This window comes from Panicum hallii, chromosome 2 (assembly GCF_002211085.1).
Source record: "Panicum hallii strain FIL2 chromosome 2, PHallii_v3.1, whole genome shotgun sequence".
NCBI classification, from domain to species: domain Eukaryota; kingdom Viridiplantae; phylum Streptophyta; class Magnoliopsida; order Poales; family Poaceae; genus Panicum; species Panicum hallii.
In genome coordinates this window covers 2,678,592-2,706,096 of record NC_038043.1, presented here as the reverse complement: position 1 = coordinate 2,706,096, position 27,505 = coordinate 2,678,592, and the positions used below count along the sequence as shown (strand labels likewise).

Below are 27,505 nucleotides of genomic sequence, written 5' to 3'. Positions count from 1 at the left end.
AAAAAACATGTGACAATATCTCTAGAACTTTCCACCTTGTGGTTGAGGGCCCATAAACCCATAGACTTTTCATGTTCCTATCAGAGTCATGGTTTCCTTGTGACATGTTGCTAAGATATTTTTCAACTATATTAATTATGCAAAATATCATTTTTTAATATAAACACGTATTGTCGTCATGTCACGTTATTATAACTTAGTTATTACTTTAACCAAACTATTATAATTGCTTTAGTTCCAACATTTTAAAAATAAAAAAATTGGGTACAAAATCCATCATCATTAATTAATATTGTATAGAAGAAGAAAAAGAATAGAGAGCAGAAAAAGGATAATAAAAGGCTAATAGTGATGGGGGCGATCAGATCTGGGCCGCTAATTATTTAAGAGCAGCCCCCCGGTTCCCTCCCTCTCTTTCCCCCCTCCCCGTCTTGTCCCCCCCAAACCCTAGCAAGACCTCCCAAAATGGCCGCCGCCGCCACCGCCGCCGCCGACCGTATCCTTAAACCCTACTGTGATTCTGCTCTTCCTCCGCCGCTCTCTCGTTTTTCTCGTTTCAGAGTTCTTGATACTCGCGCGGATCTCGCGGTATCTGGCTTTCGCGCCTCCTTTCCTCTCGGTGTTTTTGAGGGGTTTTGCTCGTGGAAGGTTCGAATCTTTTGGGCTCCGTGCGTTGTTTGTTTTCGGGTGACGCGGGGTTGTTGGGGCGTTTGATCCCCCCGTTCGTGTGTTTCTCTGCGTTCCTTGCCGTGGCGATTGAATTCGGGATCGATGCTCTAATGTTTGGTGGAAAATTGGATTTTTTTTTTGATGTTTGAGGCTCTTACTCTTTCGGTGATGTGATTCACGCGTGTTTCGTTGGTTGGAGCATGAATTGAGTGGTGAAATCCATTTCCCGATGTGTTGGCTGTTGGATTCCCTTGACCTTTGTTTCTCCAGAGGCTACGGATTTGCTGCAGAAGCTGGCTCTGGACACGACTGGCGACGCCGGCGACGTCTTGGCGACCAAGGAGAAGGTGAGGCCCGCGCGAGTTTCTCCGATCGCCGAGTGATCCTTGACTTTTTGTGTGCGTGGATTGGAATTTAGGCTGGTTGATTTGATCGGTGTTGTTTCAGGCTCCAGCAAAGGGCGCGGTGGCGGCCGTCGGGAGCCTGCAGCAGGGGGTGGAGACTTTGCAGGTGCAGGACTACAAGGACGCGAGCATGTACTATGGTGCATACCCGGCTTATGCCTATGGAGGTATTGATCTTTTGAGCTCTCAGTGTTCGGTGCTTGAAATCATAGTGAAACGTTATGCAAACAGTTTGTTCATTCTCCTTGTTCTTTTGATAATCTGCAGCCTATGGTGGCTGGGGGGATTACTCCACATACTTGAACCATGATGGAGCACAGACACCAACTTCTGTGAGTGAATCTTCTTCGTTTGATATATTGTTTGGGGGACCTAAGGATCTAATTGTCATGTGCTTGGTCTTTCGGATGCATTTAGATTGAATAATCCTCCAAATTTTCATGTTTTTCAACTTTGGACTCAATTCAGATTGAATAGTCCTCCTGATTTTCATGTGTTTGGGTGTATTTGGACTGATAATAATGCTATGTTCATTGGAATGTGTAGGGTGCCTATGCTGACATGTACTATGGCTATGCTCCGTATGGTGTTGCAACGTTGGGGCATGATGGTCAGATTTATGGGTCTCAGAATTACCAGTACCCATCGACATACAACAAGCAACAGAATTCCACTGACAAGCTGTCATCCAATGTTAAAAGTGAAAAGGTCACTCCATCGCCACAAGGGGATGTCTCCACTAACGGCATCGATGGGGTGAAGAGTCTGAAAAATTCAAACTCGTCCCTGAAGTCAGACCGACCAGTTTCCAATGGTTCGTATGGCCGATCTAGTGGGCGTTCTGGTAGCTTCCAAAACCAGACTAACTGGTCAGCCTATCCGTATTACAGTAGCGAGATGTTCTCTGACAAGCAGCAGAAACTTCCCAGCAATCGCAATTCAACCGCTTCCAATGCTAAAACCAAGGGTCAGTCTAGGAATCAAAACACGAGACAGTATCCTCATCTCATGGTAAGCTTTGTTGCTCTTGATGTTTACTAAAATTGTTTTAGTTCAGTTCATTCAGGATAGAGTTGTTGGGCCATATGCTGACTTCATTTTGGTTCTAACTGTTTTATTAGTATATTTTTGGTTGATCTTACTCATGATCTTTGCTGTTTCTTGGTTAAGGACTGTTAACTTTTTAGGGGTGCTTTTCCATGAATCTGTTTGTTAGTTATCACTGTGGGCTCACCATTGCATTGGGTTGCATGGCCAACTAGGTTCTGTAGTGGTTGTGTTTCCTGATTCCAAGCAACTGCTGGGATTTACTGTATTAGAGTCTATACCTTTCTAACCATAAGATTATTTCTTGTTGGGCCTGCAGACGCCAACTTCACCAATGGGATCCCCATCGATTTACTCAGCTAATGGAATCTATGGGTATGACTCATATGGACCTGGCCTTTGGTATGGATCGCACATGTATAGTTCCGGGTTATATGGTGGATGGAATGGGCTGTATGATGGAAAGTACAGGCCCAGAGGCAGAGATAATGGGTATTATGCTTATGGCAATGGAAGCCTAGATGGTTTCAATGAGCTGAAAAGAGGGCCAAGAAGTGGTCTATACAAAAGTCAGCAGGGGCTTGGAGCTACTACTGAATTACCTGCAAAAGAGCAGGACCTTTCGGCTAGTAATGGCTCACATGCTGCCGTGAACAATCAGTATAACCTGGCTGACTTTGCGGAAACATACTCAGAGGCCAAATTCTTTATTATTAAATCATACAGTGAGGATGACGTTCACAAAAGCATTAAGTACAATGTGTGGGCTAGCACTCCCAATGGTAATAAGAAGCTTGATGCCGCCTATCAAGAGGCTAAAGAAAAATCAAGTGAATCTCCTGTCTTCCTTCTTTTCTCTGTAAGTAATGTTTTTCTTTTTAAAGTAACTCATAACTTTTTTATTGATGCTCTTAAATTCGAAATTATTCACTTTGCTAATGCTTGCAACATGTTCTCATGTTCCAGGTGAATGCCAGTGGTCAGTTTGTTGGCCTCGCTGAGATGGTGGGCCGCGTTGATTTTAACAAGACAGTGGAGCATTGGCAACAGGACAAGTGGACTGGTTGTTTCCCTGTCAAGTGGCACATTGTGAAGGATGTTCCAAACAGCTTGCTGAAGCACATCATTCTCGAGAACAATGAGAACAAGCCAGTGACAAACAGCAGAGATACACATGAGGTTAGAAGAATCGCTGGCCAATTTTTGTTCGATTTTATTTACCCCAATCTGGGGCCTGCTACAGTAGTGCACATTGCCATTAGAACTTCATCTTAGAAATGGTGTAGGCCAACCTATACTTTCCATTTTGATGCTTGTTTATTTGCACGTTGAACTATTTGCACCACTCACTAGGACAACCCTAGAATCAAATGCTTGATACTTTTAAATTTACTACTTGTATCTTGCCTCATTGGGTTTTGCGTTTCTTTTGTGGTGATCACAGGTGAAGCTTGAGCAAGGCCTTCAAGTGCTTAAGATTTTCAAGGGTCATGTCTGCAAGACATCCATACTGGATGACTTTGGCTTTTATGATAACCGTGAGAAGATGATGCAAGAGAGGAAAGCAAAGCAGCAGCAGTCACTGAAGAAGGTATGGAGTAACTTAGCTTGCTTTAACTGACTGCTTTTAAGTTGTACGCTGATACTCAAACTATGTATATTCTTATACAAGATGCTCAGATGTGCTTTCGACAAACTATTTGAATGCACTGTGTTAATGATGAGCATATAATCAAAATACTATTTTTCTTTCTTGCCTTAAATTAAATATGAAAGATATAACTTTTCAATGTATATCATGTTTCCTGGTTAGTTCTTTTAAAAAAATAAAAGGCTTGATCATTTATAACCCCACCATTATTATTTATGTAGCTGACACTAGAGTGTGGTTCTAGGTCATCGATGTGAAGCTGCCTAATGCTGCCGATGCAGAGAAGAAAAGTCTCGAAGGGGAGACTGTATCAACTGAACTCACTAAGGTTGAAGTTGAAGTTGAAGTTTTGAGCAAAGAGCCTTCACTTGACAAAGGAGAGAAAAATGATGCAAAAGGAAATGGTGTTGCCCCAGAAGACCTGAAATCTCCAGCTGAGAAGTTGGCAGGTGCAAATGGCTGCTAATTTTTTAGTCATCAGCTCAGCCATTGCTGGTGGTATGGGGCGAAACCTATAGGTTGGGGTTTGGGTTTGAGGCAATTCGAGATCCCATTAAGCATATTTCTTGTTCCTGTTTCCTACTTCCCCATAGCTTGCAGTTAGGAGTATAGTTCATAGGAGCTAGAGGTTTAGCTAGTTGCTTTTGTTTGGTGATAGTTGTGGTCTGTTCTGGAATATCAGGTATTTAGGAATAGAAGGATGATTAACTGGGTTTTCCAATGACGGATCTTGGGGTTGAGGAAGTATTTTCATTTACTTTCTGCCTGTTTCTGAATTTAATTTCCTACCTCTCTGAATTCTGGACAAGTGTAGCTCTTTTTATGTTGGCTGGTGTAAGAACCTGAAATGAACCTTGGAATTTAATCTAGCAATTTACATATCATTTGTTAGTATGAAAATTGTCTATGACTCTGCATGCAAAATTTCTACAATCTGTCACACTCTGTTATTGTGCAACCCAAAGCATGTTGAGATGATTGGTTGTAATTTTCCTTCTTTGTTATGTTATGTACTTGCAATGCATATGTTAACTGAATGGTTTGCATTTACGATGTGATTTATGATGTTCGCTTATGAGTAGAGGCAGCATTTATTTTGATAAGTATTGGAGCTTTCTCAAGTTGTTAGGCTGGTTTCCGCACCAGCTTCACTGTGTACATTCTTGCAAACAGTTCTGTGAGCCTTTATTGCTGACCATTGTCATGTACAGAAGTTGCCATGGAATGGGGGCATGATATATTAGTCAGTATGATGTTTTACTACTGCGAAAGTGCGAATTATTGACATGTACAGAAGTTATGATGGAGCAGATAATTGAGTGTTTTGGCTGTGCGTGCCTAGTAATATACAACGAGATGGCTGGTTGATCAGGTCTGGAGCTCCTGATTATGGAGATGGCCTGGCGAGGTATTGCAGCCACACTTCAGGCAACCCCTGGCTCCTCTTGAGCGTCCTGAATGCGGATTTTGTCAAGGGCACAGCCATAATGTCGTACTCCTGGGGCGCCTGCAGTGCAACTCACAAAGAATTTTTGTTCATCCATATTTCATACATAACTTTGGAGCAATCAGGATTCAGCAAGGGAGAACGTCTCATACCCTGGGTATCTTGCGCAGCTTCATGTTCGCCTGCTCCAATGTCTTCTGACCCTTCCTGGAGTTGCATCTTGAACAGGCAGCCACCTGAACAATTCAAAAGAAGCATGAACATAAAATTTATAAGACTGCAAAATTATTTCCCTTGATGTAGAATTCAGAAACCCCAGTCAAATGGGTTTAGTCGAAGCACTGGATTTGCGTACCAAATTTTCCCATTCCCATTTACCGCCACGTGAAATAGGAATAACATGGTCAATAGTCAAGTTGTCCCCAGAAGAGCAATATCTGCAGCGATTGTGGTGAATCAGTATCTGACCACTAGAAAAAAAAAACAGAGGACTTTCTTCACACAATGCGACGTAAATCCTAATGTCTCTTCTCCCACTGAAAAATCGTGTCCCTATTTGTCCAGCAAAAGTACCAGAATATGACACAAAATTAGAAAAAACAACAGAGTACTTGAAGATTAAACAAAAAGAAAAGCCTTATTCGGTGGAAAAAAAAGGCTGCAGACATTTGCAAATATGCCAAGAGAAATACAAGTGAAAACTTGAGCAGTGAGCCAAGAAACTTACTGACAGGTGAATTCATCCCTGAAAAGAATGTTTTTACGGCTAAGGCTCTGCTTGACTCTTCTTCTCTTCACTACCTGCAGGAGCTGCGGAACCTGAAGAACAGAGAAGGAACATCGCAATGAGGATATCACGCCAACAACTCAAGAAACAGAAGCCATAATATATATCACATACACACCCTTAGAACTGCAGGGATGTAGAAGGATCCGCTAGGCGAAGAGACTGTCTGATCGTAGTACTCCAGTACATCGGCCTGCATAGCTAAAACGATCATCGCATTATGTGTCGAAAATGTAAAAGAAAAAAAAAAGACAATGCATACAATTCGATCAGCATAGATCTGAATCTGAATGAAGAACATGGAACAAAGATGAAGCCTCTGGTGGTATCAGGGAAGCTAACCTTCTCCATGAATTCCAGGCAGATCGCGCGCTTCCAGCAAACAACATTGACAGGCCTGCAGGGCATAGTTTCAGAACTCTTCAGGATCATAGTGCAGAAATAACTCTGAAGTTATTCGTAAAATAAAAAAAAGGCAGTAGATCAGTAACTACTGACTACTAATAAGGACATTGGAGCAAGAAATGCCCAAAAAGTATGGAAGAAAACACTAGTATTGTAAACAACTTTAAACCATAGGAGCTGATAAAGATTTCACAATTTTGATTTGCTACCTACAAGGATATAATAATCCCAACAGTATTTCAGATGATTTTTGTGACCTATATTTTGATGAAAAATGGTTGAAAATTGTGGACTCTAGACTAATGTCTGGTATGTGGACCCAGAATTTAAATAATACAACAAGCTATATGATCTGATGAGGATCAATTTGTGTCACAACTGACAACAAAAAAAAAAGTTCGACTACGGCTACCTGTAGGAGATATCAAGAACCAGGCCCCTGAACCCGGACAGCTCGTCGGCGGCGAACTCCTCCTGATCCCCGCCGTCCACGATCACCACCTCCGTCGCCTCGTCGTCCTCCTCCGCATCGTCCTTGGTCGAGCTCCGCCCGCCGGCGGACCTGTTCCTCCCCCGCGCGCGCGCCAGCCACACCGGCGCCGCAGGCCTGCTGCTTCCCCCGGCGCCAGCACTGCTGCACCACAGCGCGCCCTGTAGCCCTCTCCGGGAGCCCAGCTGGCAGGGCCGGCCGAGCGGGCCGCGCACGTCGCGGCGGAACGCGAGCGGCGCCGCCACCTTGGCCGCCATTGCTCGCTCGGGCGCTCGCGTGTGATCGCGGGACCGGAGGTGAGTGAGTCGTTGAGCTCGTTTGATCTTTTTATTGCTGTTTTGTTTGTTTGCTGGGTAGAAGGTGGGAGAGAAAGCTTTGGAATGGAGTGTAGGGGAGGAAGAATGCCCAGAGCCACTGGTTCTTTTGGGTGCATGCAAGAAATATCTCTCTCCCCTAATTTTTTTTGATCTGTTTTGTGACATTTTCTCTAGAGGAAAAAAGGCGGTTTTTCTTCACTCCAGAAACCGGGGATTTAGATATATGAAAATAGGGACAAAACTACAGAATTTTGGCATTTCATAAGTCACGTGGATTCCCCGCACTTCCATGATGCGCCTTGAATTAAAAGTGTTATATGTTTTCATGAAAACTTTGGTTCAAAAAAATCATGAAAAGTATTACATTTTTAATTCGTTTGAGAGATTCTACGTACAAAAATGGACTCTCATGTTTTTCAAAAGGAAAAACAAAATGTACATGTCATATTATCTATCAAGATGAGAACATCAACAAGCGGGAAACGAAAGGGCATACTAAATTTAGACTTCAAAATCATATGATCCCTACCCTTCTCATAAAAAGATATCGAACATGTTTCCATGTTGGATTTTATGACCTGATAATCAACGCGTATTGATCTGTAAAGTCTAAATATGTTTTAAATAGTTGTATGATGTGAGCTTGTCTAAAAATTTTAGTGAAATATACAATCTTGAAACCTGATCTCTTATCCAAGATGTTCAATAACCAGCAAAAGTAATTTAGGAATCTAGGAATATTACCGGCTAAAGATTTTTAAACCTCGATCAACATTACATAATCACTTTATCTACTCACTTTACTTATAATGATATACTACAGATGTCAGGTCAAAGTGGAACATTCTAGACTGTATTAGTGTCTTTTTTTTAGAAATATATGAGGACGACCTGTCTAATAAAGCCAGAAGCCAAAAGACAGTTAAATCTTTCTTACAGCTCAGGTGCTGATTACACAGCACAGTAGATAGCCCAACCAGGCTAGCTCAACTACCTATTACAGCAAAGGTTTTCTTTTCTGACGGAAATTTTTAGTTTCCTGTACTACAGGAGAAGGGAAAGACCATCACACTCAAGCTCGGCAGCTGCCAAAGACTCCCCTGGGCCTCCATGATCTTCAGTATCTTGTCTGCAACGCCCCCCGGGGTGTCGTCGTACCTATGCTTTTCCAGAGATGTCATTAGCTACCACATCTTTTCAACCATGAAGCTAGCAGGGACAAATTCAGATCACGGAGATTGGAGATAGGTACCCAAGCCATCAAACTCTTTTTAACTGACTCCCATTTAACCGAGTGAACACCATTTTTTACCAGCATCCTCGTTCCGAAGGCAGTGGGCCATATGAGAGTTGATCAGTTTAAGGGCGCCCCTGGGGAGATCACCGTCTCTTTTTCCCCAATTATCTGATAATATCGGGAATAAGATATATTCCAGCAGTTTCTCAAAATCTCTTCCTTTCCCTAATAATTATTGGGTTGCTCCAATATTTCATTTCAACTCCCCTCGAATAGAAGGAGAATTTTAGCTCTCCCAATATATTAGTTGTATTAGAATGAGCTTATTGAGAAACTATAAAAGCATTTCTTTCAATAGCTTATAAAAATAGTATTGGAACATCCTAATACTAATACTATATTATTAAGAAATATTTATCGGTAAATCATGGTTAGTATCCTAAATGGGATCGAGTAAAAGAACACTTTTTGGCCAATGGAGCCAGAGATAGGGAATCCTAAGGAAAATAATACTATGAAGCTACGCGCAGATCCTTAATTCCTTATTGTAGGAGAACATATCATGTGCTTGTATTTGTTTGATCCAAGCTCGAAACACGCATAACATGCGATGCTTTCAACAGTAAAATACACTCAACTTGCACTTCCAAAAAAAAGGAGGACAACAATTGGATCAGCTGAGCGTGATCCACATGACCCGAACGTGACTAGTCGAAAAAAAGGAACATGGAAGAAAATCGTGAACGATTTTACCTAGTAAAGAAATCAACTGCGCAAGAATTGCTCCCACTCTCCGGTAGGTTGGAGTTGGAGATCAAGGCGAGGCACGTAAGAAAGCGAGCTGGCATGGGCGAGAGCTTATCTCTCCACGTCACTCGCAGCTGCGGGTCCAAGACGCAGTAGCAGCAGGCTAGTAGCAGCAGCGTGAGCTGCTTGCCCAAGAATTGCTCCCACTCCCGGCTGTCCGGAGAGCGCAGCTCAGCTCGGAAATTTCGGTTCTTGGAGGTCGATGGCCGCGAGGGCGTTGAGGGAGGCGGGGAGGAGGAGGGGCTGGGCGGCGGAGGTCGGGCGGCGGTGCTTCTCCGGCGGGAGCGCGGGGGCGGCGGTGGCGGAGCCGAAGGAGGGGGTTGCGGGAGGAGGGAAGGCGGTGAACCTGTTCACAGCCGTCAACCAGGCGCTCCACATCGCCCTCGACACCGACCCGCGGTGAGTGAGCCCGCCGCCGCCGGCGTCTCGATCCGCTCCTCTGTTCGTCAGGTTTCAGCTGAGCTGCCGGTTAGATATCATCTCGTTTAACACACCTGAACATCGAACATTCCGATTCACTTTTCGAATGAAATCCCCTCCCTTCCAAAGTTGCAATCCACCGTACCCAGGGTTGCTATGAGCGCCGTTCAGTTAGCTGAAGATGATTTTCGTTTCTGACAGTGCTTATGTCTTCGGAGAGGATGTGGGTTTCGGCGGCGTCTTTCGCTGCACAACGGGGCTCGCCGATCGGTTTGGCAAGAACAGAGTGTTCAATACGCCGCTATGTGAACAGGTGAACCTTTTGCTTGGCATATTCGCTGAGGCTTATGCCAATTTTACTGTAGTATCTGAAAATTCTGTAGCGAAATCAGGCTGAGAAGCCACCTGTTTCTCAAAAAAAAGGAAAAGAAAGAAAGAATGTTACTCTTGATTCTAAGTTGCTTTACTCAACACTGGCATCTCGCCTAGTGGTTGCTTTTGTTATTGGCCCTTCATTTTTCCTGATCAGTTCTGCTCAACAGGGTATTGCTGGATTTGCAATTGGCCTAGCAGCAATGGTAAGTTCTTACAATGTTTAACTCTTCTATTTAATGATCACAAGAGAACCGTATGGGAAACCATGCTGAATATATTATATTTGTAAATTTAGACCGCAAATTATAACACAGAAGAAAGAGAGGACCTTTAACACGAAAAAATTACAAAAGAAGTTAATTTATTCAATACTAGATACTGTCAAGAGAGAAACAAAGCATATGCTCGCTGATCGGTTTGGCAAGAACAGAGTTATAAACAGGCATATATTTCACTTTTGTCTTCTGACATCTTTGCATTAATATAGGAATGAATAAAAACTAAACCATCCTAGACATGCTTAAGATCTCATAACTGTTTAATGCAGGGTAATCGAGCTATTGCAGAAATCCAGTTTGCGGACTATATCTTTCCAGCCTTTGATCAGGCATGTCTTTGATTTCATTCATTATTGTCTTACCAACGATAGTTCTTTTTGTCATTCTGGATTGTTACTGCTACTTTCAAATACTCGCTCTGCTGGACCTCATGATAGTATATCTCTATCTCAGGAAGTGTCTTATTTCTTTGTTCCAAGCAACTGTTGAACCTTCTTTTTTTTACAATCAAATTATTCTTCTGCATAATTTTTTTTGCAAAGCTTCATTCAACTCTGTTGTTTATTTTGACCACGTTTATTTCCAATATGGATTATTGCCAAATTCAACGCATATGCTTGTTTGATGAATGTTTTGTTCCAAACCTAATTCTTGTAACTTTTGTTGCAGATTGTCAATGAAGCAGCTAAATTCAGATATCGTAGTGGAAATGAATTTAACTGTGGAGGTATTTCTTTTTTCTCAACATTTTGAATCGCATATCACCTTTTGAGGAATCAGATGGACTATTATAAGTTTCATCCTGGATTCTTAATCAGAATAGATGTCTTTTCTAGGTTTAACAATTCGAACTCCTTATGGTGCTGTTGGGCATGGTGGTCACTACCATTCACAGTCACCAGAGGCTTTCTTCTGTCATGTTCCTGGACTCAAGGTTAAGTTTGCGACTCTAGCATACTACCTTCATGAACTATTATCCCTTTCCAGGAAAATGACAAACCAACATTTTCCTTGATATTCTTCTGAACAAGTCTTCAACTGTGGCAACAGTACCTGCTTGATGCTGTTAAAATGTGACTATTGCTATCTTAAAAAAACTTAAAAGCTATGCCTCAGAATATTCTGTCTTATGGGTACGCTAAGAATACATGTTACTATATTCCGGCCTACTAAGAAAAATGAAGCCTTCAGGTTGTCATACCACGAAGTCCACGCGAGGCTAAGGGATTACTGTTGGCTAGCATTCGAGATCCAAATCCAGTTGTATTTTTTGAGCCAAAGGTGGAGAAACTTTACAAACTCAAGTTCTATAACAGCCGCATCTGAATATCTGCTGTGCTTTGCTGAGACTAAAACTACCTTTCCTGTCTTTCTCTAGTGGCTGTATCGTTTGGCTGTTGAAGAAGTACCTGAGGAGGATTATATGTTGCCCTTATCTCAGGCAGAAGTGAGTATATTTCTATCTCATTATTGTACTGGACTGTTGGGCATCATTAAGTCAAACTACTTATGCAACTTATATACTTAAGGTGATTAGGAAAGGAAGTGATATAACACTTATTGGCTGGGGAGCTCAACTTGCAGTGCTTAAAGAAGCTTGTGAAGATGCAGCAAAGGTCAGTTATTTCGACCTATTATAATTTGGGTGAAGTCCAAGAAAACCAAATATTCTGCTTTGCTTTGTTTTGACTTAACAATGACAGAAAGGCTAATGCTATTTTTTTATATGTGAACCACGTACCATGGGAGTAGCACTGGATGAAATATTTAGTTGAATGCACATTACTCATCTAGAAAGACAGATTTACTAATAGGCGCTAATTCAGATCAGAATGGAACCTGAAATTGTGACTTGGCAATTCTGATGTTATGATGTTGCTTGCATCTGTTCTAGTGTTCTGGCAGTGACGTGGTTTGTTGCTTTAAAAGAGCATTTAGTGACAATTAACTGCAAATGATAGTTGTGTTTTCCTTGTAGTTTCTTGATTGTTTCTGTAAATTTTGATATCCATCTCTCCATGATGTTCCTCAGTTTTCCTTGTACTACAGCTGACACTGTATATGGCAGGATGGAGTATCTTGTGAGCTCATTGATCTGAAAACTCTGATACCGTGGGACAAGGAAACAGTAGAGGCCTCAGTAAAGAAGACTGGAAAGCTCCTCGTAAGTAGCTCTTTGCTCATGTTTATATTCACCGTTTATCATTTAGGGAATAATTATTAATATTCCCTCAAAAATTACTGTAACAGGTAAGCCATGAGGCACCAATCACCGGTGGATTCGGTGCGGAAATTGCTGCATCTATCGCTGAGCGCTGCTTCCAAAGGGTAATATATCTTCAAATATTATGATTCAATGGAACACGTAAAATAAATGGTTGGTTACATCACCTTGAAGCTCATCCCATCAAAAATTCTTTGAATTGCTCTGTTGCAGCTTGAGGCGCCTGTGGCGAGAGTCTGCGGCGTCGACACTCCTTTCCCTCTCGTCTACGAACCGTTTTACATGCCCACGAAGAACAAGGTAGGGCCCTGATCAGTATGTAGCTTACCATCCTTCGCTATGTTGCTATACTGTCTAACACAAGTGTATTGCAGGTCCTGGACGCCATAAAGGCAACTGTAAATTACTGAAGTGCAGGACCAAGCTACTGCCCTACATTTTCCATGATAGCAATTAGCAGACATAGAGCTTCTGTTCTTCTTCATATGTACATAAGCACTCTTTACATTGCTGGTCACCATATGCATGACCACAAACAGCTTGTTCAGCAACATTAGCAATAAAGATGCAGGATGCAAATGTAATAATTGTTCTGCAACCATATGCCTGGGTCCTTATAAAGCAATACAGTTGAAGTAACATTAAAGAGTCCTTTCTAGAGCTGGACTTCAGTCACTGCGTAGTATGGACTTGCAGAATTTTCCGAGTCCTTTCTAGAGTTTATGAGAAAAGAAAAAAAAGAGTTTCCTTTCTAGAGCTGGAGATCTGATGCCAATGTACTGTACTCAAGGACAGCATCTGCAAACTGAAACGAGTGGCAGGAAATGCACCAATGCAGGAGGCGTCAGGCAGGCCCGGAGCCCCGGACAGGAAGGACAGCATGCGATGCAACGGACCACGGTTCACGAGAGGGACTTGGTTCCCCAGCGCTCGGTCCCCAGCGCCACCACGTCGTGCACTCGTGTTCTGGACGCAACCGCCGAGCACGCGCCGCGACGTGGAACACCCCCGCGCCGCGCAGCACCATAGAACGCCAGACACCGAGCCGCTAGGTAGCGCTGGACGGGCACGAGAGGCGAGCAACCCAGAGGCAGCACATAGGATGGCAGACGCTGACATCGCCGCCGTGGCTGCCGCCGCCGCTGCCGAGGCCCCAGCGCAGCCGCTGGCGGGGCGCGTGGCCATCGTGACCGGCGCGTCGCGGGGCATCGGGCGCGCCATCGCGGCGCACCTCTCCTCCCTGGGCGCGAGCCTCGTGCTGGGCTACGCGTCGCGCGCCGACGAGGCCGACGCGCTCGCCGCGTCGCTGCCCCGCGCCGTGGCCGTGCGGGCGGACGTCTCCGACGAGGCCGGCGCGCGGTCGCTCTTCGACGCGGCCCAGTCCGCGTTCGGCGGCGCGGGGGCGCACATCCTCGTGGCCAACGCCGGCGTGCTCGACGACAGTTACCCCGCCGTGGCGGGCACCGCCACCGAGTCCTTCGACCGCGTCGTCGCCGTGAACCTGCGCGGCGCGTTCCTGTGCCTCCGCGAGGCGGCGAACCGCCTCCCCCGCGGCGGCGGCGGGCGGATCGTGGCCGTGACGTCGTCCGTGGTGGGCAGCCTCCCGGAGGGGTACGCGGCGTACACGGCGTCCAAGGCGGCCGTGGAGGCGCTGGTGCGGACGATGGCCAAGGAGCTCAAGGGCACGCGCATCACCGCCAACTGCGTGGCACCGGGGGCCACGGCCACGGACATGTTCTTCGCCGGCAAGAGCGAGGAGATGGTGCGGCGCAACGTGGTGAACAACCCGATGGAGAGGCTCGGGGAGCCCGGCGACATCGCGCCGGTGGTCGGGTTCCTCTGCACCGACGCCGCCGAGTGGGTCAACGGCCAGGTCATACGGGCCAACGGCGGCTACGTGTGAATGTGTGATTCGTCCATCATTTCGATGTTGTGGAGTACGGCACTTTGTTCCTTCTTTGCGTTCCATCTTGTTCTTGATGCCTTCTTTGTCGCAGCACTGTGTTCTTGTTGTCTTCAAACCTAGCATTTTCTTTAGCGTATGGGTGAATTTCAATGTGTATTGAGCGCGACTTCAGATCTCTCTCTTAGCTTGGCCGGTTGGCCCCCTCTAGATCTCTCTGCAAGCTCCGCCACTGAGTAGTCTTTGGTCGTCCTGTTCTGTTATAAACCTAGCAAGCATCCTGCAGTCACAACGTTCCAACGAGCAAGTTCACCCAACTTGCACGAAATCTAACACGCCTGATTCGAAGGAGGCATCTATGTAGCCTGATCTGTTATGAAATATATTCCATATTTTGCTTTTTTATGTTATAGATGTTAATGCTCTTCTATATAAATTTGATCAATCTGAATATAGTTTGGCATAAATTTGTTCAATCTTAATATAGTTTTACTTTGTACAATTTAGAATCCTGAATCCACTGACAACCTGTCCACAACAAAGTTAAACAAAAAAATTGTCCCCGATCCAAAGATACCGAATCGCATTGCAAAGGATCTGGAGCCGGCATGGTCATTGCTAGTAGAGCAAGCTACTGCTGCTGGCCGTGCCAGGAATCAGGATAGACTGCCGTCTTCAGAGAAGATGCAGGTCTGCAGATCACATCGATGAGCCTCGGCGGTTGCGCACTCGTGTTGGGCAACCTGACGATGGCGAGTGAAATTTGCGATTTTGCTTGCACGGCTGATTACCTGGATCTGATGAGCATATAAAAAGAGTCGAACCGATGATCAATCTCACCGTTGATTCAAAAATGAAGGGTCACAATAACTTATGTGATCACATATACATGTGAAAAATCCATATCCGTGGTGCGAGCCGTCGTAACTATAACAGACCATATACTCCCTTTGCTTTTTAATATGTGATACTAGCTAAATATGCTTGTGCATTGCGTCGGATAAAAAATGTATGAGTATATGATAGATATAGTTGCATGTACATTAATTTGTTGGGGTCCATACGCTGGTCCGACTCGCATGCGGGATGGAGCAAGTCCCATATATTGATGATAGAAGTTGGACCAAACTAGAAATTAAGATGGAAACGTTACGGGCTTCAGAAATAGGTAAAGATTAGGATAAACAAAATATTTTTTAAAATAAAGAACAGGAAATGGATGATGGTGTTTGATTAACTGCACTAATCAACCACTAGTGGAGTTAAAGTTAAGCTTCTCTTCCAGGCTTTGTCCCACCGCATAGATACTCCCAAAAGAATTTAACTCAGAATAAATCTAAAACAACTTTATTTAGGACGGGAAGAGTATTTCTTTTTAAAAAAAACTAAACGGGAAGAGTATATCATAGCCCATAAGATAGCACATTCGTTTTAAAAAAAATATCGTTTCAAAAAATGTGATAGCACATTGCCCTAGTACTTGTCCTGATCTTACTTCAGTACAACCCTCCTAAGACTCAGCATATACATATTCAGAAAATACGTACTATTTTTTTAAAAAGGAACTCTAATACTGTAATACAATGTTAGTTCTGACTTACTTTATACAGACTACTAAGTTCTTACAGAGATATACGGCACGCTACGGTGGTGAGACTCCTGGCCTATATACACGCACATAGATACAGGCGTATACTGTATACATTCCTACCAAGTACCAAAAATAAATACGTACTCCTTGGCTGGGGAACCTGAAGGCGGGTATAAATACGTGCCGCCTATCCCTACCGCGTCGGCAGATGTTTCCATGTACAGATCGTAACGTACAGCACCGAGTCGGACACGTCACCCGAACACGACCCGGGCGCGGCCAGGCCAGACTCCACGGACGCCCGCGCTATAAATCGCGCGACCGCCAGCGCGCTAGCCGTCCCGTAGCAACCCGACCGATCCAGGTCAAATCAGATTAGATCCTTTTGGCGCGCCCGCGCGAGAGAGCCCGCCGCCCCTCCAAGAAGATCCCGCTCCCGCGGCGGCGGCGAAACCGAGTCGGCGCCGGCGGAGAGACCAGCAGTGCTCCCCGGCGATGTGCGGCGCTCCTGCCGTCCCTCCGATCGCGACGCGCTACGCCTCCCAGCCGCCGCCGTGCGAGTACGACGCGCACGCCTTCTCGACTTCGGCCGCGCCGCACGCGGCGCCGCCGTCGAAACAGCAGCAGCAGCTGATGATGATGACGACGATGATGGCGGAGGCCGCGCGGGGGCTGGCGGCGGCGCCGCAGCGGCTGCAGTTCGCGCCGCCGCCGGTGAAACCGGACCGGCGGGGAGACCAGACCGGCTCGCCCACGACGGCGGCGCGCGGGAGCGCCCCCGTCGCCCCTCCTCGGATCAAGCTGCGCTGCGTATCCGACCAGCCGCCGGAGCCGGACGTCATGGACGCGGGCTCCTCGGCCCCCTCGACGCCGTCCGACTGCTCCTCGATGGAGAAGACACCCTCGCCGCGCGGACCGCTGCCGGCCTCGGCGGCGCGGCAGATGCCGACACCACCGCCGCCCTTCCCGGCGGCGCCGCGCGTGGAGGTGCGCCGGGTGTGGGCGCATAACTTCGACGCGGAGGCCAGGCTGATCGGGTCGCTCCTGCCCAGGTTCCGGTATGCAGCGGTGGACACGGAGTTCCCGGGGACGGTGTACCGCCCGGCGGGGGCGGCGTACACGCTCACGCCGGAGAGGCGGTACGACCTGCTGCGGCAGAACGTGGACGCGCTGAACCTGATCCAGCTCGGCCTCACGCTGTTCGACGCCGGCGGCCGGCTCCCGAGCCTCGGCGGAGGCGGCGGCGCCGCGCGGTACGTGTGGGAGTTCAACTTCCGCGAGTTCGACGTGCGGCGCCACCGCCACGCGCCGGAGTCCATCGCGATGCTGCGGGCCAAGGGCGTCGACTTCGACCGCACGCACCAGCACGGCGTCGGCGCGGCGGAGTTCGGCCCGCGGCTGCGCAAGTGGCTGCGCGCTGGCCTCGGCCGCGCCGGCGTCGTCACGTTCAGCGGCGGCTACGACCTCGCGTACCTGGTGAAGGTGATGTTCGGGCCGGGGTACAAGATGCCCATGTCGGCGGCGCAGTTCGAGGGCGTCGCCAAGGCGGCGCTGGTCCGGCGGCGGCTGTTCGACGTCAAGGAGATGGCGCGGCTCTGCCCGCGGGACCTCCGCGGCGGGCTGGAGAGCGTCGCCGTGAAGCTCAACCTGGGGCGGGCCGTCGGCGAGGCGCACCAGGCCGGCTCTGACAGCCTGCTGACCTGCCACACCTTCATGAAGATGCGAGAAAGCTACTTCGACGACGACGACAAGCTGGCAAGGGTCGCCGGTTTCCTCACCGATATCACGGCGTGCTAACGGCTGCCGCCATGTGTATTTAGCTCCGAGTCTGTAGAACTTGGTCTGTAAAACCTTTTCATTGAATCTTTGTGCAGAATTGGAGGCTTTTCTTGGATTTCTTTCGTTCTTTCTTCCGCCACTTTAATTTCTGAGACAGCATGCAATGTGCCTCGCTCTGCAAGGTCACGAATATGCTCCCTGTTCTAAATAATATGTTGTTTTGGCTTTTCTAGATGCATAGCTTTTGCTATGCATCTATACATACCAAAAATTATGCATCTAAAAATGACAAAACAATCCATAATTTGGAACGGAGAAAGTATTTACTAATAAAAAGAATAATAGTGAAGTAAAGAGGTATAAAGATTTCAGCACTACTCCATACATACGAATTTTGAACTTCTGAACTTGAATGAACCTCGAGACATAGAAGGCAAATTGGCTTTGGAATCCTGAACATTGTGGGTTGTGAGTTGTGACAGCTTGTCAACAGAGCACCAAGAGACAATAATGCATTGGAGGTAAAATCTTCTCATTGCACCAAGAATTTGAACTAGCATTATTTTTATCCGGTCAAAACTTTTTTCTTGACTAGGCAAATATATCCGTACGTTGCTACGGATAAAATTGGTATAAATATTAAATACGTACAGTTATCCGTGCATTAATTTGTAGAGATCTACGTCGTGGACGGAGGGCTGGTCCTACTCGCATACGGGATGGAATAAGTTCCACATGTCAATGATATAAGCCGGACCAAACCAAAAATTTAGGTGGAGACGTTTATGTACTTTAAAAATAAGTTTCAAAATAAGTTTCTAGGTATAGATATAGATCAAATAAATTTGGACACAACATCTTCCTATAATATTATTTTTACAATCACGTGTCATGGGCTTGTCATTGTCACCATCGGATGAGGCCCACGAGCCCAATAAATGAAACAAAAAATAATATAAAATGTCCCAAAGGTAGTTAAATGAGCCACCTTTAACATGTGCTAAAATGAGGCATGGGCTTTTCGACCTGATGGTTGGCTGGCGGGAGCCGGGAGGTTTGCTATCTTCCACCCAACATACTAGCCTCCGCGCCACACCATACACCACCGCATTTGCTGTCAAAGAAAGAGTAGAGGGGACTAATCACACAAGATTGAAAGAAAAAAAAAGAAAAATTCGAGGGTAGTGGAGGAAAAAAAATACATCAAGGGCATGTCTGAAAAAATAATTGTGGCACCGTCTAAAAAAACCTCGTGTGACCTGCCAAAGCTTTTCTTCCCCTTTTTAGCAAAAGCTTTCAGATCCAGTTTGTGACTGTACCTACCTATATTTGGCAGCAAGATAGGAAGCAGCTGTCAGATCAAGGGCAAGAGACGACCTTTTCATCTCGAACCACACGAAATCAGCACGTTCCCACGGTGTGACCTACAGTCGCGCTGGGCCATCACATGACCGAGCAATTTGCATGAACGCATGCATTCTACACCGACAACAATTGTTCATCACCACAGCACGAGCAATCAAGCATTTTAAAGATTAGCTAAATCCGCGAGTTTACTCTCGATTATCGCCATGGGAGTCCTTATTCCACCATCTACATCCATGCATCCATGGAGATCTAGAATCTTATTTAATATACACAACTAGCATGCGTCCATGGATGCGTCGTCGCCGGCCACTGCTGCCTACGAGGTAGAGAGATGGATCACTTCTCCTCCTGTCCACCATGTTCGTCATGGCCGCCGCCGTCGCCGCGGCCTCGCGCGATCGACGCCACGAAGGCGTCCATGGTGCTGGCGTCCGACCGGTAGTGCTTCTGCGTGAACTCGAGGAACTCGCGCCAGGTGAAGTCCGGGTACGCGCGCGGGCGGCCGGCAGCGGCGGCGGCCAGGAGCGCGCCCGGCGGGCGCACGACGCGGTCCAGCTGCGGGTTGAGGAAGAAGGTGAGCGACCTGCGGGCGGCGCCGCTGCTCACAACGGCGCGGTGGAGGCAGCTGGCGTGGCGCCCGTCGGTGAGCGCGGCGAAGGTGTCGCCGATGTTGACGACGAACGCGTCCGCGCGGGGCCGCACGGCGCGCCACTCGCCGCCGCCGGCGCCGGCGCGCACCTGCAGCCCGCCGACGCCGTCCTGGTGCAGCAGCGTCAGCGACGTCGGGTCGCGGTGCGGGCCCGTCCCCAGAGTCAGGTGTGGCTGCCGGCACGGCGGGTAGTGGTTGAGCCGCATGATGGAGTCGCCGCCGGCGAAGAAGCCCCGCAGCGCGCCGCGGTCCGGCAGCCCCAGCGCCGCTGCTAGCACCTCCGTCACGTCCAGCGCCAGCCGCGTCATTGCGTCGCAGTACTCCTGGTACACCTCCCTGCATCGCATCCGTGCGTCATGCGCATAAGGTTAAACTCCATTTTAATTTGCAACTGAGATTACTGAGATGCAGCGTTCAGTTTGCAAGGATAAGCTGTTCAAAAACAGAACTTTTGCAAGAACTAACAAATTTTGCAACTTCATTTTGATTGGGTTTTGAAAAATTTAAGCAGAATTTTGATGATTGGACCGAATACGCTGTGCAGGGGTTTTGAGTTTTGACACCCATCCGGTACTAACGGACGTACCCCATGTGGCGGTACTCCTCGCCGAGGACGCCGACGAAGTAGTCGGCGACGGCGCGGCCGCTCCCCGGCGCCGGCGGCGCGGGGCAGTGGAACGACAGCGTCTCCTTCCACGGCAGGCAGGCGTCGAAGCGCCCCGTGAAGCTGCTGGCGTAGCCGTGGCTCTCCCCGGGGCGGCGCCGCGCGCGCTGCTTCTCGGCGAGCGGGCGCGCGTAGAAGGCGTCGCAGCAGCGGTACGCCTCGGCGATCAGCGCGGCGCCCACGCCGTGGCCCACCACCTGGAAGAACCCGTGCCGCTCGCACGCCTCCGCCACGCCGCGCGGGAGCTCCCCGCCGCCGCGGAGGAACTCCGCGAGGTCGACCACCGGGATGTCCGCCATCTCCTCCACGCCGCCGTCGCCGTCTCCGCAGCCCGCCGGCCGCTCCTCGGCCCGGCACACGAACTGCTCCGGGATGCGCTCCTCCCGGCTCAGCACCTCGGCGTCGAACACCACCGCCATGCCGGAACCGACCGCCTCGCAGATCCTGCTCTGGGCGCGTCCTCCGGTGGCGTCGAAGCGGCTTGGCTGGAACTGGAAGCTGGAGGCCGAGGCCCTGCACGCTGCAAGCCGGCCTGCGCTAGCTGCACGGCTCGCCGGCGCCGGCCGGTGCGGCCATATATAGCGAGACGACGGCTCTTTTTGGAGAGGGTTAAAAGGGTCTCGTCAGCTAAAACGGACGCAGGATCACCGTGATCTCCTCCGGGAAGGCATTTGCTGGTGCAAATCCAATTGCTAATCGGGTGGGTTATCTCGTCTGGATTCATCGACGACGCTCTGCTCCCGGGGTTTCTGAGCAAAGCATGAAACTGATCGAGTTGGGTGAGTGGTAATGCCAGCAACGCATGCCAGCTTTTGTTTGGGTACTGTGTGAACTGTGAAGCATGAGCTGGAGTTGGAACAGCAAGGGAAGTGTGAAGCCTGACGCAGGACGTGCCTATCTTGTTGTTGCTTACTTGCTTGAAGATAAGCACGTATTTACAGCGCATGATTTCTGAATAATCGAGATTCGAGGGTGGTGTTAACTGTGGGTATGGTACGGAGTAGATTGAACAGATCGACTCATGGATAGAACTGACTGTATACTCCCTTCTTTCCCAGGCAAGATCCAACTTGTTGGCCCAGGATGTGAAAGGCCCGTTATGTTCATGCTTGGGTTTCAATTTTGCTGCTTCATTTTGGGAAGGGTTTCGTGCTAGTCAACAATGCCATGTAAACCACGAATTGAATGTGACTTCACCTTATAAGATTTCTTGTGACGGAACCTACCCACTCGAGGATTTATTTCATAATTTAACCGGTGCTATTCTTTCAGTGACAACGAGACGCACGTGCTAATTTCGTTAATCTTGAGATTCTTCCAGCTCATCTATCGGAGATGCCTATAGAAGTAGAGTTGCGTATGTGTATATTTATAAAAGTAAATGTGCGCGCGTGCACGTGAGCGTGTACCCGAGAAAAAAACAACGTCGCGTAAGCCTAAGAGAGCTTTGCATTGCCCGTTTGCCATATTGACGAAGCACAAGTATTCTTAGCATGCCATGTTGGGCCCAGTCGGGCCAAACCTAACATATGCGGACTCCACACTGCTGGCTGCCTTTCTCTTGATGGGCCGTGCGACCCAAAACCCTTCCTGGGCTGCCTTTCCCTCCGTGGGCGTTAATTGACCGCCCGATTATATTATTAATTAATCTAATCTAATCCGACGGTAAGCGCACCGGCGAATCGGGAAAGGGTTGGCCAACGCCTCCCTCAAATAAGCCAACGCCTTCTCCCTTCGCCTTCCTCTCGACGCTCGACCCGAAAAAAAAATATATTCTCCGCGGGGGGAAGGGGAAAGGTCGCGTGGCGTCTCGCCCACAGGTTGGTGCCGCCGCTCCCCCTCCTCCTACCCCTCATCCTCTTCCCCGGCCCCAGATCCGATCGCCAGCGCGCGCGCCGGCCGATCTGGGGCGGGCTCCGCTCCGTCCGAGGCTCGCCGTTGACGGGGTCCGCGGTCCGTCGAGCTTTTTTTTTTTAAGAATTTGGCGGGCTGTTTCGTTCTAGGCTGGTGGTCTGGTGGCTGGGTCCAGCTGTGGCGATAGGTTTCGGATCGGATCTGCGCGAGCTGGAATTGGGTTGACCGCTGTGGTTGGCGGCAAAGGGTCTGCGCCTGCGCGTCTCTCTGCTCCGTTGGGCAGTTTGTGAGGAGGATTTGGGTTCTCCTTTGGGTGTTCGATGAACGAACTTTGGTGGTTGGCGGCGGATGGGAAGTGCGTGGCTGCTTGCTCGTGGCAGGGCTCTTCCATCCCTCGCATCACATGGCCGCTTCCCTTGCGTTTGGGGTGGATGAAGCAGCGAGCTTCCTTGCCTTGCTTAGCGTGGATAGCCTTGGTGATGGGCCATGGATTATGGCCAGAGGTTTCGCGGTGACCTTGACAAGGTCAATTGCTTGGACGTGTGGATGAGGTTTGACTACGTGAATTGGGTGTGCGCCTGGGTGATTGCTTCGCCCGTATGCTGCTGGTTGCCTGCCTTGTGCTGGTGCTAGTTGAGCAATCTTTACTTGTGGAGCAACCAAAAAAAATCCGTGGCTTCATGCTATGGTTGCATGAAGCAGTTGAGTGACAAAGGGGTGCAGAGCTTTCATTTGTTTGTAGAGTACCCAATAAGGATGAGATAGAGATAAATCTGCTCAAATAAAAGACCTGGGGTGCAGGTTGTTGGCTATCAATCCCATTGCTGCTCTGCAGGATCGATGCGTTTGCCCTTATTTTGTTCTGCTTGAGAAGCTGACAGACACGTTGATGTCTCTGTCTGTTTCCTGTATTACAGCTTAATATGCAACCTGGCTTTATATGCCAATAGAAAGTAGTCAGGTCAGGAAGAAAGAATAGTTGGTAGAAACTTTTGATGTTTGCATCAACTTACTAGGGACTGAGGATAGAATCATGGATAATAACTTCTGATATTTGAATCAACTAGAAGCAATACCTGCGCCTACTGCTTATTTGAATAAATATGGGCTGTGTTTGTGTTTCAAAGACCTTGCATCATGGCACACTTGGATAAATTGGCACAAGTTCGTTAGCTTGGGATTATTCATTTGTGATTGTTTTTCAGCTGTTGGTCAGAACTGGTCGTGTCCTGTAAAGAGAAAACAAGGATTGTAAAATGCTACGACCTTTTTCATGATTCAATCCTGAATTCCTAGTTTCCTCTTAGTATCTTCCTGTACAACCTTATAAGTTCCATTGTTGAGCATTAGGTTGTATTTCTTTCTGAATCTGAATCATGTATTTTTTTGCCATTTTTCACACTTATTGCATGTCCATTTCTTGATAATGAGCTATGGAACTTGTGTCCCTGCAGTCCATCGGTAGCAATGGCACAAGAGAGCTGGAAACAAGAGTCCGAGGAGACTGGAGTCCACGCGCCTGAGGCCCCTATTCTCTGCATAAACAACTGTGGTTTCTTTGGCAGCAGCATGACGAACAATATGTGCTCGAAGTGCTACAGGGACTTCATCAAGTTGATGGAAGCCCCATTGGTGGAGAAGAAGGTGATCACATCAGCATCTTCTTCCGCAGCACCACTGGAGACAAAGCGAGATGATGCGCCTGCCGCTCCTGCCACTGAAGCTGCGGCTGAGAAGCATGCAGAGCAAGAGCCCCCAAAGCCGCCCAGCAACCGATGCCTGACCTGCCGCAAGAAGGTCGGGCTGACCGGCTTCCTCTGCCGCTGCGGAGGCACCTTCTGCTCCACGCACCGCTACACCGACTCCCACCAGTGCACCTTTGACTACAAGAAGGTGGCCCGGGAGCAGATAGCCAAGCAGAATCCAGTTGTGATGGCCGAGAAGATCAACAAGATCTGATGCATGGTCGTGAAGGGATCGCTGAGTTCATGCCTGGGTTCCCGAGTCCTCAAGTTCACTACAATGGATAGGTTCCTTCGGGTGGTGGTCTGGGTTAGCGTGGTAGTAGGGGGTCTCAATTGTGTCTATCCTTCTCCTTTATCATGGTTTCATTCTCTGCTGGAAAGATGCAGTGGTTTTGCGTCGTCACTTCCTCTGGAAGTAGTTTAAGTCGAGAAGATAAGATTGCACATCAGGTATTGCTTATTCTGGTCCTGGAGGGCCAAGTGATGTATCGACATATCATTGGTTTTGTATCGTTGTATGTTATCACTTGTGCTGGAAGTCGCAGCAAGTATGAAGCTTATCTGATCCTGCTACCATCATGTTTATGTGATCAGATGAAGTTATAGATAAGCATATACATATCAAATCTGTTTATTCGTGATGTTCGTTGTAAGGTTTGCAAATCATACATGTCAAGATGCAGTTGCCTGTGTTAGAAACAAGAGCTTTTGATGAATTACATGGGATGAGACATGGGTATAATTGCTTGGAGAGGAAAACAATGCCAAAGGAAATGACCAACAGTTGCATGCTATGCTAGCCTTTCATGCTGTCATCCAGTTATAGCTTCACTGTAGTCCAGGAACATGACAGAAGAAAGCCTCAAGGTTTAAGTTTGTGACTCTAGCATACTCCCTTCATAAACTATCATCCCTTTCCAGGAAAATGCCAAACCAACATTTTCCTTGATATTCTTCTGAACAGGGGCGGAGCTGGGCCTTGCTGTCGGGGTGTTTGGACCCCGATGGATTTCTGCAAAATCAGTGAGAATTACTGTTCTGCACTGTTTTTTATAGGTAAAGACCCCGGCAAGAACTAGGAAAGACCCCGGCAACATTTTCATCTGGCTTCACCCCTGCTTCTGAACATGTCTTCAACTGTGGCAGAAGTACTTGCTTGATGCATGGGAAATGTGAAGCCTGACGCCGTACGTGTGATGCTTGACGATAAGCACGAAGTTATGTGCACGAAACCGGATTCTGAACAGATCAGCACGTGATGGAATCGATCGTACATTCCCTTCTTTCCAAAAGAAGATAGAACTTGTTGGATCAGGACGTGAAAGGTCCGTCATGTAACTCGCGCTTGGGTTTCAAATTCTGCTAGTCAACCGTTGTTGTGTGTGGAATAAGGCCTAAGAGCTTTGCGAAGCCCAAGTTTTCTTAGCAGGCCAGGCTGGGCCCTGTTGGGCCAAACCCAACGCAGGCATGGTTGCTCCTGTAGAGGACTTTTATGTAATGTTTTGTTTGTTCAGGGGTGTCCAGTTAGGGGGCTGGTTGTAAGACTTTTGTATTAATAAAATCCAACCCTTTCTCGAAAAAAAAGGAGGCTTTGAGCAGCTTGCCGGTTTGACTTTGGCCCTAGCGCCATGCCGCCGACCGGCACCGGATCGTGCGGCGGCGCCGGCGAACCAGACCGCCATCCCGGGCATTGTCCCAGGCTTGGGTCGGTGGCCGGCAAGACGTCGAGCCCGACTTCGCCGAGACGGTGAGAACAAGGGCACAAAGCTTGCATCACACGCGCAACGAGCACGATGAAAACGAACAGGGAGGTCGTCTGTATCACATCTCTTCCTATCGATCAATTATTCGTCGTTCTCGTGTTTACAATGGCATCGGCAGTAGCACAGCATTAATCTGTTGGCAGCCAGCTAGATCGACGGGATCATCACCAGCTGGATCGGCGGAGATGTGCGGAGCACTGCCGGGGCGGGTTCAGATCAGATCAGATCAGAGCCTGAAGGCCTTCTCGACGCTCTCCCTCCGCGCGCCGACGGCCTTGTAGACGCGCATGAACTCGCGGAACGTCACGGCGCGGTACCGCGGCGGGTTGCAGGCGCCGACGAGCTCCGCGGCGGGGGCGACGAGGCAGTCCTCGGTGGGCATGATGAACGTCGCCACCGACGTGCGCGGCGCCGCCGCGTTGGGCGCCGCGCGGTGCTCGACGCTCCTCAGCAGCCCGTTCGTCGCGATCTGCACGCATCGCCGATTGCTCACCGTCAGGATCGAGAGATCACGAAACATCGCATCAGCATTGACATCTCACGGCAGCTTTGTTCGGACCTCGAGCTGGTGGCCGAAGTTGACGACGAAGGCGCCGGGCACGGGCTGGACGCGGATCCAGTCGCCGCGGTACGAGACCTGGAGCCCCGGGACGCCCCCCTGGAGGAGGAGCGTGATGAGGTTGCGGTCGCAGTGCGGCGGCAGGCCCAGCGCCCGCTCCGGGTCCGGGCACGGCGGGTAGTGGTTCACGTTCACCACCACGTCGCCGCCGCTGAGCTCCCCGTCAAAGTAGTCAGGGCGGAGCCCCACCCCCTCGCACAGCAGCCGCAGCAGCTCCATCCCCACGGCCCGCGCCGGCGCGACGAACGCCTCCACCGCCGACCGGAGGCGGCCGGGCTTGTCGGGCCACGCGTCCCTGGCGGCGGCGTCGGCGGGGAAGGGGCAGGCGAGGCGGAGGCAGTCGCGCCAGTACCGCTCGCCGCCGGTGCCGTAGGTGGTGCTGGAGAAGAGGCGGTTGGGCCGGTCCGCGTCCTCGGAGTAGAAGGCCGCCTTGTCCGCCGCGGGCAGGCGGAAGAACTCCTCGCAGCATGCCTCCATGTCCCGCACCGCCTGCTCCGGCACGCCGTGGTTGACCACCTGGTCGACGCCGGTCATCGTCAATCGCGACGAGAGGAAAGGAGAAAGCCGAGCGAGCGAGCGAGCGAGCAAAGATGCCGGAGGAGGAGGGCGGAGAGAGAGGTGCGTACCTGGAAGAAGCCGAGCTCCTTGCCGGCCTCGAGGACGGCCCGGCGGACCTCGTCGCGGGGGCGGGCGAGGTCGATGACCGGGAGCGCGACGTCGGCCGCGGACGCCGGCGGGCGCTGGTCGGGCGCGAAGACGAAGCTGTCAGGGAGCGTCTTGTGGGACGCGGCCGAGGATAGCAGGTTCTCCATCGCTGGTGCCGGTCAGCCGGTGCGCTCGCGACGGGTGGCCGAATCGGGCGAGAGCAGCAGGACGAGCGAGATCGTGGGGAGCCAGTCAAAAGTCAGAGAGCAAGCAGGCAGCAAGAGGACCACGAGGGACAAACAAAAGAAGTCCCGGTCCCACTAGCCTCTCGTGTTCTCCGCACTTCGCCGGCAGCCTTTTTCCTGAT

At 49.1% G+C, this 27,505-nt stretch overlaps 7 protein-coding genes across 9 annotated transcripts; 5 read left to right on the top strand and 2 right to left on the bottom strand.

The window, feature by feature from the left end:
• Positions 1–379: 379 nt before the first annotated feature.
• LOC112880302 lies at positions 380–4,652 on the top strand. 2 transcript variants are annotated; one of them, XM_025944852.1, is made up of 9 exons: positions 380–496; positions 940–1,016; positions 1,117–1,240; positions 1,341–1,405; positions 1,620–2,084; positions 2,440–2,979; positions 3,087–3,299; positions 3,565–3,711; positions 3,993–4,652. In XM_025944852.1, the coding sequence occupies exons 1-9, from the start codon at positions 466–468 to the stop codon at positions 4,026–4,028; spliced, it is 1,698 nt and encodes a 565-aa protein (XP_025800637.1). In that variant the 5' UTR covers positions 380–465; the 3' UTR covers positions 4,029–4,652. The 2 variants fall into 2 exon arrangements, with proteins under 2 accessions (XP_025800637.1, XP_025800636.1); XM_025944851.1 differs by having other exon boundaries at positions 384–496; positions 4,016–4,652.
• Positions 4,653–4,934: 282 nt separating this feature from the next.
• On the bottom strand, positions 4,935–7,266 carry LOC112880303. Its single transcript, XM_025944853.1, has 7 exons — positions 6,823–7,266; positions 6,348–6,402; positions 6,124–6,198; positions 5,946–6,037; positions 5,574–5,655; positions 5,371–5,454; positions 4,935–5,278 (listed from the first exon to the last, which is right to left on the bottom strand). Exons 1-7 carry the CDS (start codon positions 7,155–7,157, stop codon positions 5,159–5,161), a joined length of 843 nt encoding a protein of 280 aa, XP_025800638.1. The 5' UTR covers positions 7,158–7,266; the 3' UTR covers positions 4,935–5,158.
• A 1,967-nt stretch (positions 7,267–9,233) lies between these two features.
• Positions 9,234–13,159, top strand: LOC112880675 (2-oxoisovalerate dehydrogenase subunit beta 1, mitochondrial). Its single transcript, XM_025945411.1, has 13 exons — positions 9,234–9,660; positions 9,883–9,994; positions 10,224–10,259; positions 10,604–10,663; positions 11,004–11,061; positions 11,171–11,268; positions 11,526–11,615; positions 11,713–11,781; positions 11,864–11,950; positions 12,403–12,498; positions 12,585–12,662; positions 12,772–12,858; positions 12,933–13,159. The coding sequence occupies exons 1-13, from the start codon at positions 9,464–9,466 to the stop codon at positions 12,966–12,968; spliced, it is 1,104 nt and encodes a 367-aa protein (XP_025801196.1). The 5' UTR covers positions 9,234–9,463; the 3' UTR covers positions 12,969–13,159.
• Positions 13,160–13,276: 117 nt separating this feature from the next.
• LOC112880676 (NADPH-dependent aldehyde reductase-like protein, chloroplastic) lies at positions 13,277–14,667 on the top strand. Its single transcript, XM_025945412.1, has one exon. It carries the CDS (start codon positions 13,391–13,393, stop codon positions 14,459–14,461), a length of 1,071 nt encoding a protein of 356 aa, XP_025801197.1. The 5' UTR covers positions 13,277–13,390; the 3' UTR covers positions 14,462–14,667.
• Positions 14,668–16,859: 2,192 nt separating this feature from the next.
• Positions 16,860–17,849, top strand: LOC112880076 (probable CCR4-associated factor 1 homolog 11). The gene has a single exon (XM_025944551.1). The coding sequence runs from the start codon at positions 16,893–16,895 to the stop codon at positions 17,847–17,849; it is 957 nt and encodes a 318-aa protein (XP_025800336.1). The 5' UTR covers positions 16,860–16,892.
• A 1,686-nt stretch (positions 17,850–19,535) lies between these two features.
• Positions 19,536–27,343, bottom strand: LOC112880075. Its single transcript, XM_025944549.1, has 5 exons — positions 27,120–27,343; positions 26,434–27,009; positions 26,108–26,343; positions 20,435–21,025; positions 19,536–20,184 (listed from the first exon to the last, which is right to left on the bottom strand). The coding sequence occupies exons 1-5, from the start codon at positions 27,303–27,305 to the stop codon at positions 19,536–19,538; spliced, it is 2,238 nt and encodes a 745-aa protein (XP_025800334.1). The 5' UTR covers positions 27,306–27,343.
• On the top strand, positions 22,197–24,745 carry LOC112880527 (zinc finger A20 and AN1 domain-containing stress-associated protein 9-like). 2 transcript variants are annotated; one of them, XM_025945189.1, is made up of 2 exons: positions 22,197–22,332; positions 23,821–24,745. In XM_025945189.1, the coding sequence occupies exon 2, from the start codon at positions 23,834–23,836 to the stop codon at positions 24,323–24,325; it is 492 nt and encodes a 163-aa protein (XP_025800974.1). In that variant the 5' UTR covers positions 22,197–22,332; positions 23,821–23,833; the 3' UTR covers positions 24,326–24,745. The 2 variants fall into 2 exon arrangements, with proteins under 2 accessions (XP_025800974.1, XP_025800973.1); XM_025945188.1 differs by lacking the exon at positions 22,197–22,332 and adding an exon at positions 22,443–22,465.
• Positions 27,344–27,505: the final 162 nt, after the last annotated feature.

Bases quoted from the DNA above. Each gene is read 5' to 3' on its own strand.
- LOC112880302 (XM_025944851.1), top strand. From the start codon at position 466: ATGGCCGCCGCCGCCACCGCCGCCGCCGACC. The intron at 2,085-2,439 runs GTAAGCTTTGTT...TTGGGCCTGCAG, and splicing joins GACAGTATCCTCATCTCATG to ACGCCAACTTCACCAATGGG. The intron at 2,980-3,086 runs GTAAGTAATGTT...CTCATGTTCCAG, and splicing joins CTGTCTTCCTTCTTTTCTCT to GTGAATGCCAGTGGTCAGTT.
- LOC112880303 (XM_025944853.1), bottom strand. From the start codon at position 7,157: ATGGCGGCCAAGGTGGCGGCGCCGCTCGCGTTCCGCCGCGACGTGCGC. The intron at 5,656-5,945 runs GTAAGTTTCTTG...CAATCGCTGCAG, and splicing joins AGGGATGAATTCACCTGTCA to ATATTGCTCTTCTGGGGACA. The intron at 5,279-5,370 runs GTATGAGACGTT...GTTGCACTGCAG, and splicing joins AGCTGCGCAAGATACCCAGG to GCGCCCCAGGAGTACGACAT.
- LOC112880675 (XM_025945411.1), top strand. From the start codon at position 9,464: ATGGCCGCGAGGGCGTTGAGGGAGGCGGGGAGGAGGAGGGGCTGGGCG. The intron at 12,663-12,771 runs GTAATATATCTT...GCTCTGTTGCAG, and splicing joins CTGAGCGCTGCTTCCAAAGG to CTTGAGGCGCCTGTGGCGAG. The intron at 12,859-12,932 runs GTAGGGCCCTGA...AGTGTATTGCAG, and splicing joins ACATGCCCACGAAGAACAAG to GTCCTGGACGCCATAAAGGC.
- LOC112880676 (XM_025945412.1), top strand. From the start codon at position 13,391: ATGCAGGAGGCGTCAGGCAGGCCCGGAGCCCCGGACAGGAAGGACAGC.
- LOC112880076 (XM_025944551.1), top strand. From the start codon at position 16,893: ATGGACGCGGGCTCCTCGGCCCCCTCGACGCCGTCCGACTGCTCCTCG.
- LOC112880527 (XM_025945189.1), top strand. From the start codon at position 23,834: ATGGCACAAGAGAGCTGGAAACAAGAGTCCGAGGAGACTGGAGTCCAC.
- LOC112880075 (XM_025944549.1), bottom strand. From the start codon at position 27,305: ATGGAGAACCTGCTATCCTCGGCCGCGTCCCACAAGACGCTCCCTGAC. The intron at 26,344-26,433 runs GTCCGAACAAAG...CGATGCGTGCAG, and splicing joins ACTTCGGCCACCAGCTCGAG to ATCGCGACGAACGGGCTGCT. The intron at 21,026-26,107 runs GCTCTGATCTGA...TGCAGCGTGCAG, and splicing joins AGCGTCGAGAAGGCCTTCAG to GGCCTCGGCCTCCAGCTTCC.